General features: G+C 39.5%; 1 protein-coding gene across 1 annotated transcript in view; it reads right to left on the bottom strand.

Moving 5' to 3' along the window:
- The window catches only part of LOC131953057 (high affinity cGMP-specific 3',5'-cyclic phosphodiesterase 9A), a 167,052-nt gene that overhangs the window by 106,800 nt on the left and 42,338 nt on the right, over nt 1-17,914 (bottom strand). Inside the window, exon 2 of the mRNA XM_059316072.1 lies at nt 13,771-14,443. Coding sequence (XP_059172055.1) covers nt 13,771-13,858 — 88 coding nt within the window. The 5' untranslated portion in view covers nt 13,859-14,443. The remainder of the gene's footprint in view (nt 1-13,770; nt 14,444-17,914) is intronic.

Here is a 17,914-nt window from a genome sequence, read left to right as displayed (position 1 = left end):
ATAATTGGAGTGGTATGGATGGGGAATAGACGATGGGAGTGGGGAGATGGGAGTGGGGGAGATGGGAGTGGGGAGGTGGGGGTGGGGAGATAGAGTGGGGAGGTGGGAGGGGGGGAGGTGGGAGTGGAAAAATGGGAGTGGGAAGATGGGAGTGGGGAGAAGGGAGTGGGGAGATGGGAGTGGGGAGAAGGGAGTGGGGAAGTGGGAGTGGGGAAGTCGGAGTAGGGAGAAGGGAGTGGGGAGATGGGAGTGGGGAGATGGGAGTGGGGAGATGGGAGTGGGGAGATGGGAGTGGGGAGAAGGGAGTGGGGAGATGGGAGTGGGGAGATGGGAGTGGGGAGATGGGAGTGGGGAGATGGGAGTGGGGAGAAGGGAGTGGGGAGATGGGAGTGGGGAGAAGGGAGTGGGGAGATGGGAGTGGGGAGATGGGAGTGGGGAGATGGGAGTGGGGAGAAGGGAGTGGGGAGAAGGGAGTGGGGAGATGGGAGTGGGGAGATGGGAGTGGGGAGATGGGAGTGGGGAGAAGGGAAGTGGGGAGATGGGAGTTGGGAAATTGGAGTGGGGAGATGGGAGTGTAGGGGGGGGGGTGGAAGCAGGCGTTGTAACTGAAATAGCAATATTAACAGAGAGTGATATTTCAACGCCATACACGAGATGGGAGTGGGGAGATGGGGGTGTGGAAATGGGGGTGGGGAGGTGGGGGTGGGGTGGTGGGAGTGGGAGTGATCAAGAGGAGTGGATTGGAGGGGCGAGCAGTGGGGTAGGTGGGTAGCATAAGTAGAAGTGTGTGACAAAAAGATAAGTGCAGTCGGAGGGTAGAATGATTGAATCTAAAAATAGCCCACAAACCATAGAACGATGCGTTATTTAATATAACCCTCCACAAGCTCAGTTTTATCTCATCTCACTACCTCTAGAACCCCATTTTTTCACTGTAACTAACAACAGGCTTAAAGATTGCTAGTCCTAATCAAAACAAATAATCCCAGCGAATACGTTCACAAAAAGAAAGCCGGTTACTGCAAATGGGTTTTTACTACAACCAAAGGAATCGATCCTGCCCAGTTGTTTGTGCATCCCGTTTTGTATTGAAGTTTTCAAAGTCTCTAGTTTAAATATGGGTTAGAAAATATGTGTTACATTGTTAATGAGAGGCAGTTTCACTGTCCCATTCTATGACAAACATGTTTTTGTTGTGTTTTTTTCTGAAACTTGTTAAGAATTGATACAGATTGTTATATTAATCCAATATAACATAAGGAATTGTGCTGCTGTGTTTTGCCTTAGTTTAGGGTAGGGATTAGACTCAGGGTTTGGGCCAGGATTTCGGCAAATGGTTAGGGTAAAGGCTAATAAATCAGACCATTGTGGGAGTTAGGGTAGGGTAGCCATGAAAGGGATAACGTCGTTATGTTGTGCCAGCTACTATAGAGAGTTCCAATTCTCAATCACGCCCTCACGAGAAAGATTCAATTTTGGGGCCCGATTGCTTTGAAATATAGGGACTCGTTTGCATTGAACTAGGCACCCCGTTTGTAATGAAATATACTTAGTAGAGGGACCCGATTGCATCAAATAAAGGGACCCGTTAGCCTAAAAATAGATATCGATATTCCCGTTTATAGTTATTTTAATGTATGTTGAATCAACAATATTGAGTCAACAATATTTTACATAGCAGACCGTCAGGATTACACATTTCTTAATATATATATATATATATATATATATATACTATATATATATATATATTATATATATATATATATATATATATATATATATATATATATATATATATATATATTTAAAATACCTTCTGGTGCTGTTACCCCTTCGATTTCCTACGTTAATTTTACGTACAAACATCTATTCTGCTACGAATTTCTCACCACATTATGTAACCCCGCAATTAGAGTTTCTTCCCAGAAGAAAAGTCTACCCCCCCCCCCCCAAACGAAATGGAATTTATGCAGAAAATATATACTTTTAACAGTGTCCGCCCCACCCACCGAAAATTTCAAGTGCGCCCCCCCCCCCCCCGCGAGAAAAATGTCTGTAAGAAACACTGCCCGCAATTAGCGGTAATAGTCTAATCAATTAACCACCGTGTTGGTTTAAACTTAAGACTAAACGGTGTCGTGTTTACAGCTACTTCCTGTTGTATCTTCGCTAATTAGATATGTGCAATAAACTAATTAACCCGCCTGAAATTTACCGCACAATTTAGTTTCGTGTGGTGAATGAAATTAATTAAATAGTGACCCTGACAAACAACTTTCACCAGTGTCGCTAATCACAAAATAACAATATTTCCATTCCATGTCGATAGTGTAAGTGTAAGTTCATATTTGTATTGGGGTTCCGTGTATTGAAGGGATAGTGTGATCAGCACTATGCCCACAGCATGGGTGGACTCAGGGAAGTTCCACTGATTTGAACCCGGATTCGAATTCGAGACTCTCGGGTTAGCAGTCTAGCTCTCTACCACTAGGCCACGCCGTCTCATAAATTTACGATACTAGACAAAATATAAAGCCTCAATTTATATTAATTAGCTTCAAATAAAAAAAATAATTCAAAGCTACCAAGTAAATAAATCCCATTGAAATCTTGATTTTAAAGAATTTTTTCAGAGATAAATTTGTTAAGTATAGTGGGTAAACGGTTCCTGTGTAGCAAAGGCGTAGCGACCCTTCCCGGCGCCCGGGGACAAACTTTTCGATTAGCACCCCCCCCCTCTCGAGATTTCGATTTGCACCCCCCCCTCAAACTTTCGATTTGCACCCCCCCCCTCAAACTTTCGATTTGCACCCCCCTCAACCTTTCAATTTATTTTTCCAACCCATTTTGGCGCCCCCTAAGGTCGGCGCCCGGGGACATATGTCCCCCCCCCTCGCTACGCTACTGCTGTGTAGTTCTTAGAGTGTATTGGTTCTGTAGGAAACCATTGGCGTGAAGCTGAAAGTAACACACACTGCTATAGTAGCATCGGGTGTATTGTTGGTGAGCGTCACATTTTGATTATTGATGAACGTCATGATATGATTATTGATAAATGTCATAATATGATTATTGATAAATGTCAATCTGATTATTGAATCAATGAACGTTATAATTTAATTTTTAAAGGCCGCCCTAATTTCAACCGTTGAAACGTCACAATATTATTTTATATCAACATCAAACTTTATCGATTACATTATACATCGTTTATCAATCCTGACTAGCTTTTGTAGCTAATGTTCAACGGGACATTTTTGAGACCCCCCACCCCACCCCCACAGACACCTCCCCTCCACACCCATGTTTTCTACTTTAAAAAAAAAGTAATAACCTCTAGACAAGAAGTCTTTAAATAACGTAAACCAAGTTCTAGAGTTTGATAAAATGTTTTTTCCAATTACTTAGTGCGGCCACGACATCAAAGGACTGACCGATTTTGTAGGATTTATCTCTCCCACACGGAGCTTAATAACTCAACGGTCTCCGTCTTTATTTAAGCTCTAACAACTGTCCATTACCTAACAGATTCATCCCTTCGACAGATTCATCCCTTCCCCCGCCCACCAGCCACTACAACTTTGCCCCTGACCACAAGAACACCAACTATCACCCCTCCCACACGCACACCATCCAGCCTCCGTCAACCAACCATTTAAACCTCGCCCCAACCCCCAATCCATACACACCATTTTGCTCTCCCTCCAATCACCATACCCCCCCCCCCCCACCGGAACTGCACACCTTCCCCCACCCCCACTAACCACCACATCTTCACCCCCTCCCCCAACCACCAGAACCAAACCACCTTACATCCACCATTAACCACCACAACTTCACCCCCTCCCCCAACCACCAGAACCAAACCACCTTACATCCCCCATTAACCACCACAACTTCACCCCACCTCCCCCCCCCCTTTACGTCCAGCAACTACCCGCTGCCCCCATTACCACAACTCAATGAAAAATTTAGCTAGTTATGATGACATTACCACGGGCCACCCGCAGCTGTCCATGACGTCACATCCGCTTTAGCAGCTCACCGCCCTAGCTACGTGCTAGACACGTCTCCTGTGCCAGCGCTGATTGCCACGCCCGCTGAACTTCGATACCATCACGATGTTTGCCGAGTGTGACGCGAGGGTTGCCGGGTGTCTGTTCTGATGCCAGAGCAAGCAGGGACAGTGCTTTAAACGCAGGACAGATCTAGCAAATAACGTTTCACGAAGATCACTAAATAATGAAGACGGGGGAAGATAAGCGAGACAACGCAGGCAAAGAATTTCAATAGGATAGACGACTTGCAACAATACCCGAACTCACACCAAAGGGTTCTCAATTTCAACAAATTTCGAACGTTACATTCTTGTTAACGTAAATATATAGCTAACTCTAAATTAACCTGGAATTATACCCCCCCCCCCCCACCCCCACCCAAGCTCTTATTTTACGCCCAGAAATAAAACCCTTCACAAGGATAATGATTTTATGTGTTTCAATGTTTCGATAAAAATACCCATGCTACTCAAAGGGCAATAACTACTGGAGCCTTTCAAGTGACCAGTGGGTACATGACATTAGGGTTTATATTTTAGTTGTGATAATTTTCAGTTACTATTACATTGGTACAATCGGAAAACATCGAAGCGCACTCGGCAAATACTCGGAAAACGTCGGGTCTCACTCGGAAAACATCGGCACCACTCGGAAAACATCCGAAAACACTCGGTAAACATCCGCACATACACGAAAAATATCGGCACCACTCGGAAAACATCGGCACACACTCGGCAAATACCGGAAAATATTGGGTCCTACTTAAAAACATCGGAAAACATCGAAACACTCTCGGCACACCGTGACTGTAACACTAACAACACCACCAGATTACACTAGACTAGAATCCTCTAGGAAAGAGAAAAAAAAAAGGTAGGCCAAAACAAAGTTGGAAAAGATCAGTTGTCAATGAAGCAGAACAAACCGGAATGTCGTGGGCCCAACTTGGAGGAATTGCACAAAACGTGTACAATGTGTGAGGTTGCGTCACTATGCTCAACAAGGGGTCCACATTAATGACGATGATTACTTTGAAACAAAAACCATTGCTCTTTTTACTATTATTTATCAGTGTGTAATAAATTACTCCTCCCCCCCCTTTCTCCTCCCCCAGACCGCTAACGAACAACAAAACTTGACGTCGTTACATCCCGCTAGTGATGCTGTTTATTAATTCATGCTAACTTGGTTTGCGGTCACGTGTCACCCGGTGATGACGTCTGACCTGGCGGTAAACATGCGTTGGTGTTTCTGACGTCACCACTTAACACCAGGGGTGAAGGGTCATCCAAGGACACTTCATCAACACCTTGTGTACGTTCTAATTTTAAATAAGTTTTTTTTAAATGCATAAATCAAACTGCAAGAAAAAAAAACTAAAACGTCGTTATAAAGATAAAAAAAATAGAAGAAAAAAAAAAGACTAAGCGTAGCGTATATTTATTTTAAGATTCGAACCCTTCAAGTCTTAAGACGTGTACTTTCACACGACCACCATATCCCCCCCCATGACCTAGATGCTAGTGGGTCAGCTTGCAGTTGCACTGGGTCTAGAGCTGACCAGGCATGTCGGACATGAGCTCACTGGCTGGTCATTAAACATTTCATCCCACGCCACGCAACACATGCGTGTAATACATGAGAGCAGCACACATCTGTGTAACACAGCAACACACATGCAAGTAACACACATGCAAGTAACACACATGTGAGTTACACACATGCGAGAAACAACACATGAGCAACACACATGCGTGTAACATAGTACAGATGAACCAACGGACATGTCGGTCAATAATGCAGGTAAAGCAGAGTTCACCACTTTCAGTGATCTCGTTATATGATGATTAGTTCTACGCCCCCGGCCGCATTTACCCACCTTAAGTCAGGTACACACCAAAGCTGGGTAGACTCGAACGTCCAACAGACTCGAGCCCAGGGTGGGAACACTATACTTTTGGGTTAGCATTAGTGCGCTCTACCACCAGGCCACAGAGTTCCACATACACAATTATAACACCTTATAAAGCGCGTACGCTGGCGCTGTTTGTGAGTAGTCTCCCAGAGAACCACACACGTAGTTTAAGCTGTCAAAGTTTAAATAAAAATAAGAGTCGGAAAAAATATGAATCAATTGTGTTAAATCTTACACGTAGGAAAAGAGGGGGGGGGGGGGGGCGCTCGGTGTAGTCGAGTCGGTAAGTCCCGAGTTTGAACCCCGGGAAGATCAAGCCATGGAACAGCAACCCATCTAGGAGTTGGTAGAGACAACTCCAAAATCAAACAACTGCTGCCTTGTAGTTTGTTCTTGGTTGGACAAAGGCTTTGGGGGCAAATGGAAAGCTATACAAGAAGAAGACATAACACGCAGATAATATTGAGCTCATCGTACTTTCTGACTAGGGCATGACCATAGTCCAGTTGTCTGCATAGCATTCCAGTCACATAAAAATTTCAATCCAACTTATGCCAGGTACCGATTTGAGCTGAACCTCAGGAATTCCTATATTTATAAGACCCCAGTTTCGACTCGTTTTTATTTTTCAGGTTTCATTTCCAAGTCCAAGACTAGTGCAGCAAACTCTCATTTCCACAGGATTACTGACAATTTTGTTTTTTAAACAAACAAAAAAATTCCTTCATAGCAGAATCTTTTACACAAATAAAACCTACGCCTCATTTCAACAACATCATTTAGTGTTTTTTTATTCAAAACTTCAAATAAACGAATACGAAAAATAAAGAATTGTTCCGCTAGTGAAATACATCTAAAAACAGATCCAAAAATCATACAAATAGAAACACAACAATAGTTAGACAACATTGAAGAACAATGACAAAAAGCAGACTTGTAATTTTACTACCTGAGAAGGTCGCTCTATTTTAAGTACTAATCCCACATCAAAACACACATTTACCCTACGACGTTGTATAGATGGGGGTACTCAAATCTTGGCGAGCCTCATTCGCCCGAACATCTTTCTTAATCATTGGGCAGCCATGACACAAAGATTTTTTGATGAAAGAAAAGGGGAAGAAAAGGGGAGAGAATACGAACAGGGAAAAAAAAAGGTTAAATACAAATGAAATATTGATTCTTTCTTTTGTTCCGATCCATCTTTTTAGTGGGTTGTTTCTTTTTTAGTAACGGGGATGTTTATCTATGTTGGAATGAGGTTGAAATGAGAAGTGGTTTAAAGGGTTGGGGGGTTTTGTTTCCGGGTGGTTTATGAGCCACGTGATGAGGGTGGGGTGGTTGGTGTTAGGGAGGGTTGATATGGTTGCCGTGCGTTAGGGGTTGGTTGGTTGTCATGTAATACAGAGGGATGGTTGACATGTGATTGGGGCTAGATATTAGACATGTAATTAGGGGTAGATGTTTGTAATGTGAAAGGAGCTGGTTGACAAGTGTGTGTGTGTGGGGGGGGGGGGGGGTTGTCATGTCAGATGGTTGTGGGATAGGAATGGGTAGTTGTCATGTAGTTGCTGTAAAATAGTTTTTTTACGATTTGTTACTTTTTTCTTGTAATTTGAACATGTTAACTATGACGTATTACAATTTACTTACGATATCTTGCATTATCTGCATGATATCTTACATTCTGGCATGATATCATATATTTCTGCACGATGTCCGTCATTTTTGAACCAGTTGAAGAATCAAACCATTTGTTTAACGCGTGATATTTTCTTTCGGCAGAGTTCTTTCCCTTCGACGCCCCCCCCCCCTCCTCTTAAGGTAAGTGCAAACAAAGCACAAACAAGAAAAAATAAATTCAAAGAATTATCAGCACGGGCTTTGTACCTGTCAATTCTGATCAAAGCCAAACAGCTAAACTCGGGCCTATATGAAAGGTATAAAAACAAATACTGATACAGGCAAAAAGGTACACAAACACGACTACACGACAAGGGGGAATTACTCGGTGAAACTATCGCTCGACACAACACCGACATTTTGTCGGGGGGGGGGGGAAGAAATGGACTAAAGAATTAGGAGACTTAAACCGTATCAGGCCGCTGTAGCAGATTTGATACAGAGGGTTTAGAGCTTTTTATTGCCACAGTCAGGATTATTTACATTGATGTGACCTATAGGAGTATACACTCGTGTATGCCTTGATAATAAAATATGTAAGAGATACAAGCATTCTTGTAATAAAATATGTAATGGCTAGGCGTACATACGTTTTTTGTACATTGATATGTAACATTGTACATATATTGTGATAGATATGTAATATTGTATATAGATTGTGATAAATATGTAACATTGTACATAGATGGTGATAAATATGTAACACTGTACATAGATTGTGATAAATATGTAACATTGTACATAGATTGTGATAAATATGTAACATTGTACATAGATTGGGATAAATATGTAGCATTGTACATAGATTGTGATAAATATGTAACATTGTGATAAATATGTAACATACGTTCTTGGAGATTCTAAAATATCCGGTTTGGTAGTTAGCGTAGGGGTAGTTAGTGTAGGGGAAGTTAGCGTAGGGGTAGTTAGTGTAGGGGTAGTTAGCGTAGGGGTAGTGAGGGTATGGGTAGTTAGGGTAGGGTAGTCAGGGTAGGGTAGTTATGGTAGGGGAAGTTAGGGTAGAGGTAGTCAGGGTACTGGTAGAGCTAGGATTAATGACTGACATAGCCAAGAACATATCCTACCCCCATGTTGCTAATGATGCTGTGTCCGCGATCAATCCAAATCTTTCTTTGACTACATCGACCCCAACCCATAACCTACAACCCACAACCCGTGCCCCCACCGTGAACGTACTAAACACCGCCAGTTGGTAAACACCAGCGAGGCCCACGTTTATAGACTTTCCCCTCGTGAAGAGCTCATCAAGTTCTACTTACGTCATAACCCAGCCGAGTGGCGCGTTCTTGGTTTTACAATTTGTTTGTCAAGGGGAGGTAATGGCGTGTGTTTATGTTTTAGAGTTATCGAACGTTGAGGTACTAAAGAGACTTTCAAAAAAAAAAAAAAAACGCGAATTATTTACAGGTGTAACTCCTTTCTTTTTGATACGTGTATGAGATCACTTTTATGGCACACCTTGGCGTGAATATTCCCTGCCTAATCTTCACGTAATAAACTTGGTACATACAGCACAGCCGATGAAACGTACATCACAAGCCCTATGTTTTTTTGTAAAGGTAAAGTAATCATTTCAAACATAACGATCCATTGGGCAGATGACGTAGAGTCCATCTGTTTCTTACCCACGGTGGTGTGGTCAGCACTATGCCCAGCTTTTTTTTTACCTTGCTCTAAAGTGAATCAGGTACTCAATATAGCTGGGGGGACTCATATACAATCTCGTGCTATACTTTTAAGACATGTTATTTGTTTAAAATCCTACCCTTCCTCTTACATATAAATTAAACCCTTAATCTGACCTTATTCTTTCCACAGCCCTGAGATTAAACTTAATCCTAACCAGGAACCTAAAAGAGATTACGTCAGAGAAAAAAAAATGTGATAGTGTATTAGAGGGGAATTTTTTTTTTTTTGTTAGTTCAAGTTCCATAATCGTTCGGGTCTCAATTGTGATACATCGGGTATTTAATGCCAAGGGGTAAATATTAATAAACAAAATGGTGGTAAAGGTTAACACGATTAATGGGAAAAAAATAAATGATCAAATTAAATGGGATAAAGATTAACACAAATAATTGTGGGTAAAGGTTAACATATTTAATGAGGTAAAGGTTAAAAAATCAAATGAGGTAAAAATAAACAAATGTAATGGGGTTTAAGATTAGTATATTCAATGGGAAAAAGGTTAACAAATTCAAGTTAGGAAAATGAAAAATAAAAACAACAACTGTGCAAGTAGTTTTTTTTTTGAAAAAACTGGTAACAAAATAATCTATAATGTATGCCAAAACAATAAACAAACCTTAACTAATAATACTAACAATTCAATTTATTCAGTAACGTTAATAACAGGAATAATGCATAGCCAGAAATATTTATAAAAACTACCAAAGTTAAAACGATGTAACATAAATTTAAAGAATCCAAATGACATACACCCGTATGAGCCATGTGATGGGTGCAAATTTCTTAAAACCAAGTACCCTAATCAAGCCATCAACTAATTAACCAGTAATGAAATCCTTCCCACAAACCACCAAACATAATCGCCTCACTGGCCAACCTTAAAACAACTTTTTTTTTGTCAAATTAATTCTTCAAAAAGAAAAAAAAAAGAAAGCCTTTAGCGTGAAATGGAAGTTTGATTTGTTTTCAATTAAGTCTTTATCCTTTCATGTTACTGAAGGGAAATAACTACAAAAAGATTTCTGACGTCACAGATTCCTCAATACGCAAGGTAAAAACGAGGCTATGACGTCAAGCAGCGTTCTCTAGTTAAAAAAAAACAAACTATGAGCAAGTGTATCAGGTTTCGCTTTGAAATTATGAAAACAATACAATCATATTTTATAGGGTTTAATCTTTAATTCCACGAAAATCCGTATGATAATCCCGTAATCTATGCCAGAATTTGACACGTCCACCTACTAGTGAGTATTCTTTTGTCGACAGATTAATACAATATTTTAACATTTAGTCGTTTCGGTGGTTCTCAAAGTATGTCCCGCTAGTCACCATGACACCGCTAAATAGTATCAAATCCTTATGTGTCACATCCATAGGAATCACAGGTAAAAAAAAACAATCACTCATTGAATCTATATAATCATGTTTTTCTACATCAGTAAAGTACCCTTTCGAACCCCAACAGTCCGTATGGCCGGTAAAGAATGGTTCACCTGTTTCCCTGACCTCGGCATTTGGAGGGATAGTGTGGTCAGCACTAGGCCCTTTTACCTGTACTTTCCCTGACGTGAGTCGTGGAATCAGGGACGTCTTACGGACTCGAACCAGGGATCCGAACTCGAGTCTTTCGGGTTAGCGCTCGAACGCTTTTCCATCCGACCACGCCATCCCATTTTCTATATTAGTGCCCCCCGCCGCCCCATTTTAAATATCAGTGGCCCCACGCCGTCTGATTTTCTATATCATTCCCACCCCACCCCCCTAAAAAGGTCACATCTAGTCAAAGAGAGTATGTAACATAACACACAATGATCATACTTATAAACGAGAATAAGATAACTCTATCACCAGTGTGATAGTCAATGATTGACTTATAAATACCGTAACAAGTGAACTACAGCAGCCATTCAGATAGCAATCAAGTACGACAACTCTGATAAAATTTAGTCCTTACTTTTATACACTTTAATTAATTGAACTCAGCCAATTCAAGTTTAGCTATCTACACATTTTACAAATCATATACATCTTCAAGGAACGAATAGCAAGAAAACTGTAGCTAGTTTTATAAATGATATAGGCCTACTATATATATATATATATATATATATATATATATATATATATATATATATAATATAAATATATATATATATAATATTTATATACATATATATAGGCTACATGTATATCTATATATATACATATATTGAGATATACATGTATATATATATATATATATATATATATATATATATATATATATATATATATATATATATATATATATATATGTATGTATGTATGCACTTTTATATGTATGAAGTAATGTGGCCAATAAAAAATGATTTTTTTTCTATGCAAATAAAAAAACAACATACCATTTTTTTGTAAAACAATTAGCCTGTACAGAAAGCCAAAATGTTCACATCTTTATGTATTTTGTTTATTTCCGTATATTTTACATTCGAAAATAAATTACCCAAGTGTAAGACACATTTTTATCGACTTCCAAACCCATTAAAAAAAACTTCACCCTTAGGGGAAATTTTATGTTTAAAGTTTTTTTTTAATTCCCCAGCATCAAAGGTTTAAAAATCCAACTGCTCATTATTCTTGATTCGGATTTGACTAGTGATTAAAGAGTTAACTAATGCTAATCGAAAGCTTCACAAAACGTACTTTTACAATTTACGTCAGTGGGGTTTGACCTCTTGATTTTTCTGGTTGATAGAAACTTAAATCATTGTAGCAATCTCAATCAACAGAAGTTGTTTTTTTTTAAAGTGGGTTTAGCCGAGGTTTGTTAAACGTCAAAGTGGGTTTAGCCGAGGTTTGTTAAATGTCAAAGATAGGAGATACCATGACGTGGGCTCCAAATTAAACAAAAGAAATCAATAGATCAAACATAATTAGCGAGGTTTGAAGAACGGATAGTTTACAAGGTTGGGTGATTAGGTGGGCTGTACGGTAGGGGGGGAGGGGGGGCTGTATAGTAGGGGGAGAGAAGGGGTGGGCTGTATAGTAGGGGAGAGAAGGGGTGGGCTGTATAGTAGGGGGAGAGAAGGGGTGGGCTGTATAGATAGGGGAGAGAAGGGGTGGGCTGTATAGATAAGAGAGAGAAGGGGTGGGCTGTATAGATAAGGGAGATGATAGGTTATATAGATAAGAGAGAGAAGGGGTGGGCTGTATAGATAGGGGAGGGAAGGGGTGGGCTGTATAGATAAGGGAGATGATAGGTTATATAGATAAGAGAGAGAAGGGGTGGGCTGTACAGTAGGGGAGAGAAGGGGTGGGCTGTATAGATAAGGGAGATGATAGGTTATATAGATAAGAGAGAGAAGGGGTGGGCTGTACAATAGGGGAGAGAAGGGGCGGGCTGTATAGATAAGAGAGAGAAGGGGTGGGCTGTATAGATAAGAGAGAGAAAGGGTGGGCTGTATAGATAAGAGAGAGAAGAGGTGGGCTGTATAGATAAGAGAGAGAAGAGGTGGGCTGTATAGATAAGAGAGAGAAGAGGTGGGCTGTATAGATAAGAGAGAGAAAGGGTGGGCTGTATAGATAAGAGAGAGAAGAGGTGGGCTGTATAGATAAGAGAGAGAAGAGGTGGGCTGTATAGATAAGAGAGAGAAGAGGTGGGCTGTATAGATAAGAGAGAGAAGAGGTGGGCTGTATAGATAAGAGAGAGAAGAGGTGGGCTGTATAGATAAGAGAGAAGAGGTGGGCTGTATAGATAAGAGAGAGAAGAGGTGGGCTGTATAGATAAGAGAGAGAAGAGGTGGGCTGTATAGATAAGAGAGAGAAGAGGTGGGCTGTATAGATAAGAGAGAGAAGAGGTGGGCTGTATAGATAAGAGAGAGAGAAGAGGTGGGCTGTATAGATAAGAGAGAGAAGAGGTGGGCTGTATAGATAAGAGAGAGAAGAGGTGGGCTGTATAGATAAGAGAGAGAAGAGGTGGGCTGTATAGATAAGAGAGAGAAGAGGTGGGCTATATAGATAAGAGAGAGAAGAGGTGGGCTGTATAGATAAGAGAGAGAAGAGGTGGGCTGTATAGATAAGAGAGAGAAGAGGTGGGCTGTATAGATAAGAGAGAGAAGAGGTGGGCTGTATAGATAAGAGAGAGAAGAGGTGGGCTGTATAGATAAGAGAGAGAAGGGGTGGGCTGTATAGATAAGAGAGAGAAGAGGTGGGCTGTATAGATAAGAGAGAGAAGAGGTGGGCTGTATAGATAGGGGAGATATTGGACTGTATATTTAGGGGAGATAATAGTTTATATAGATAGGGGAGAGAAGATGGGAGCTGTATAGACAGGGCAGAGAAGAGGTGGGATGTATAGATAGGGGAGATAACAGATGAACTTATCAGGGGAGATAAGAGAGAGAAACTAAAACCCACACTAACCTCTGACGTCCTCTGTGTCGTCATCGCTATTGAACTCCGCCGATTCCTCTTTCCCGTTAATCAGAAAGTAAATAACTTTGGTTGTCATGGCGACGGTACGTCCAACGTAGATAATTTAAACTCCAGAAACAGTGGCTCATGGCATGGTTCCCGAAACACGTAAGAAAATAATGGATTATCTCCCTCACATTGATATCATTACCTCCCTTTCTTTAAATTAAGTAATGTAATCCCTTCGAAATAAGTCACAATAATAAAGACTAACTAGTATAAAAACATCGTGGAGATAATGATGAAATAATATGTGTAGTCAGATTTAGCTAAACCAAGCTAGGTTAGCTACTAGCTGTTAGGGTCCGGGGTTCACAGTATCGGGGAAGACGTTAAGTGAGACTTGAGTAAAAGGTGATCTACACAAAGGTGAGACTTGCGTCTAATCATTCTAGTGGCTGGTGACGTCAGAATACGCGTGTTCAGTCAATGGTGACACGGGCAAACGATACACGAGACTTATTTTGTAGGGTGACTTGATTGGTGACGCTGAGTAGTGACTCGACTCGTCTGGTGATTGTATTAGTGACTCCCGCGATGAGGTGGTGACACTGAGTGGTGACTTCTATGCTGAGATGGTGACATGTCATTAGTGTGGAGACTCATTAATTTGACATCAGAACTGAAAGGTAAAAAAAAATACACCAGGGTTAAAGACGACACATTTGCAAACAAATTCGGCAAAATAGGCAACTAAAGGATCGGGTAAAAAGGGGGAAACTATAGGATCGGCAAACTAGGCAACTATAGTTTCGGGAAAATGGGCAACTAACGGTGCGGAAAAATAGGCAATTAACGGTGCGGCAAAATAGGCAACTAAAGGAACGGAAAAATGGGCAACTAAAGGATCGGCAAAATAGGCAACTAAAGGATCGGCAAAATAGGCAACTAAAGGATCGGCAAAATAGGCAACTAAAGGATCGGCAAAATAGGAAACTAAAGGAGAGGCAAAATAGGCAAATAAAGATCGGCAAAAGTGAAATTAAACGGCAGCAAAATAGGAAGCAAAACAAATAAAGGAGATGCAAAAAGTAAACAAAAGACAACGAAATAGAAAACAAAAACGGGTAATGAAAAGAGCAACAAAAGTGTAGTGAAACTGGCAACACGCATGCAGCCAAATAGGAAACATATGGGCAAGATGACGTAATGTGTTATGGATGTTTCAAGATTAAAGTTTTAAAATCATTTCTAGCCGTAAAGCTAAGATTAAATTAAATTAAAGTTAGATTTAAGGTTAAACGAACAGCTAAATATACAGTGAAACTGTTTGCCTGTTTCTTCGTTAGTCACTGAGCGCTGACGTTGACCTTGGGTCGAAACGTCCACTGTACCGTTACTGTCTTCAACCCATGACATTATATAAACACTAAACACTATGTATCAATACACACACAACCACTTTATAAAGATTAAGGTCATTTAATTTTACGTCAGGTTTACTTGTAACAAGAGGTCCCATTCGAGATGATTACGGTAATTCCATGATTAATACGGCACATCCAATAAAACAATTTCTTGGCATTTCCTTTTCCTTTTAAATACCATCGAGGTAACGGGAGAATTATTAGGTCAATATCTAGTCTAGAACAACACTCCCGCGGGAGACGTGTAGAATGTTCTGGAAGCGTCTTGAAGAAACCAAGTCTAGTCACGTATTCTTGGAGATCCTCTTACTTAGGCACCAGCTTCAGTCTGCCAGGGACGGTCACGTGTTACAGCCGCCCCGGGGGTGGGGGGGGGGGGGGAGTGGGGGGGGGGGGTGGGGAAGAGGTACCAGCCCTACCACATACGTCGTCTATATGTAAGAAAGCTACGTTTCTGTAAGAAAACACTTTTAAACTATGTACTGCATTAATAAAACAGCGAAATTTTAAGCTGTGTTGGTTTTTAACGGTTTTAATTAACTAACAGCATTCAATCAAATTAGCAGAGTACAAAGAGGTCGTCTATATTTAAGAAATCTATGTTTATGTTAGAAAAGACTTTTAAAATCTGTAATGAATTTTTAAACAGTGTTAGTTTTTAACGGCTTTAATTAACTATTGGCATTCAATCAAATTAGCAGAGTACAAAGACTTCGTCAATATTTAAGAAACCTACTTTTATGTAAGTAAAGACTTTTAAAATCTGTACTGAATTAATCGAACAGCGAAGTTTTAAACGGTGTTTGTTGTTTAACGGCTTAAATTAACAAATCTCATATTTAACTAACAGCATTCAATCAAATTAGACGAGTACAGAGCATAGTGAGAAAAACATAGATATTCTTAAAAAATGGTCCTAGTAGTCTTACTGTTGAAACAATTAATTCAATTGGGGGGGGGGGGGGGCATGTTGTAGGGGTACTTATAGCTAATTGTGGTCCAGCCTGTTGTACTGAAATCGTTTAGTTTACCAAATTATGTTATAGAGAGTGGACAACGATTTCGGCGGGTTAAATAAACATTTGTCTGGCCACCTTAATTCAGCAATCCCCTATATATGTAGACTGTAGACGTACAGCGACTTAAAAACGTGCTAAACTTTATACTAGTATAGCTAAACTATATACACGTAGATAACTTCAAGTCTAAGTTCACAATTCATAATGGATCAAACTACAAGCTCTTGGAGACTTCGTTTATTTTTGACAATGGCAAATGTCAAGTAACAGGGGCCACAGTATATGAGCGTGGGGTGAAGAGTGTGTGCGAGGTTGTGGGGGTGGGTGGTGGGAGAGGATGTTACTCTGGTTCTAATTAGTGGAACAATCTTCCTAATGAAACAAAACAATCTATATCTGAAAATATATTCAAAACTAAAATAAAAAAATAAAAAAAATAAAACAACTTTTTCATGATCTCCTAAACTGACTTAAAACATTTCTCATTCATCTATTGTGTTCTCAATCCCATTTTGTATTATAACTATATAATATTATTTCTTTATTCCAAATTTTTAAATCCCTTATTACTGCTATCTCTTTACTACTTAAATCGACAATTACGCTTGGAATGACGGGCGTAGTAAAGCATGGTGCAGCGCTGAAATAGATTCATGTATGTTCAAAACAAGAAGAAACTATAAAGTGTATTAAATGTATGTATATTTTATAAATAATGAAGTGAATTTTTTATTTTGTGAAGTCTACGAATCATTTAGCGAATATCCGACTTTGTCATTTCTAAAAACGCATTCACTATAAAAATGATTTAGTTGTATTTAATAACTAATTAGTTACTGCCAGATTTAGTCTAATCTCTAATCCCCTTAAGCAGTCAACGAGCCTCTAAATCCCATGTCACCAACCCCATTAAAAATTCAGCCTTACAGTCGTGTCGCCTAAACCGCGAGTCGAAGCCTACAAAACCAGTCTGTGATTAATGATTGTAAAAGTGGCCGCGAGTTTATTGATAAAAATCGATTGTTTAACTTGTATTAACTTTCTTGGATTATTGATCACTTTTTAACGACGTTGTTGATCGATCGTTTGAAATCAGAGAAGTGGCCCTTCAACTGACAGACTCGTAAATAATCATTTAATGTTCCTCGATATTTGCACTGATCGCTAGGTGATCCGGAGCATGAGTTTGTCGAGCTTACGTTCAAAATCAGTTCAAAAAATCGAAGAAAACAGATTTTTTTTTAAATGTTCGATTTCAAAGTTTGACGTTTTATCACAATTTTTTAGTCACAGATAACTAGAACACAAACCCACACACACACAAACACGCATACATCTGTATGTATATGTGTCTATATGTATGTAGGTAAATGTAAAAACATAGCCATATCGCTTCTCCAGAACCAGATAGTTTTAACTCCAATTTTCCAAAAAATTTAAAATTTTGAAGTATCTTTTTCAACACTTCTATTTTAAACACTTAAATATCAATATATATATATATATATATATATATATATATATATATATATATATATATATATATATATATATATATATATATATATATATATATATATATATATATATATATATATATATATATATATATATATATATATATATATATATATATATATATATATATATATATATATATATATCGTGAGAGAATTGCATGTTGGGTATTAAGCTTGTAATACTTGA

This window comes from Physella acuta, unplaced genomic scaffold, assembly GCF_028476545.2.
Source record: "Physella acuta isolate Inbredline_101_S28 unplaced genomic scaffold, ASM2847654v3 ptg000903l, whole genome shotgun sequence".
NCBI classification, from domain to species: domain Eukaryota; kingdom Metazoa; phylum Mollusca; class Gastropoda; family Physidae; genus Physella; species Physella acuta.
This window is presented reverse-complemented; position numbering and strand designations above follow the sequence as displayed.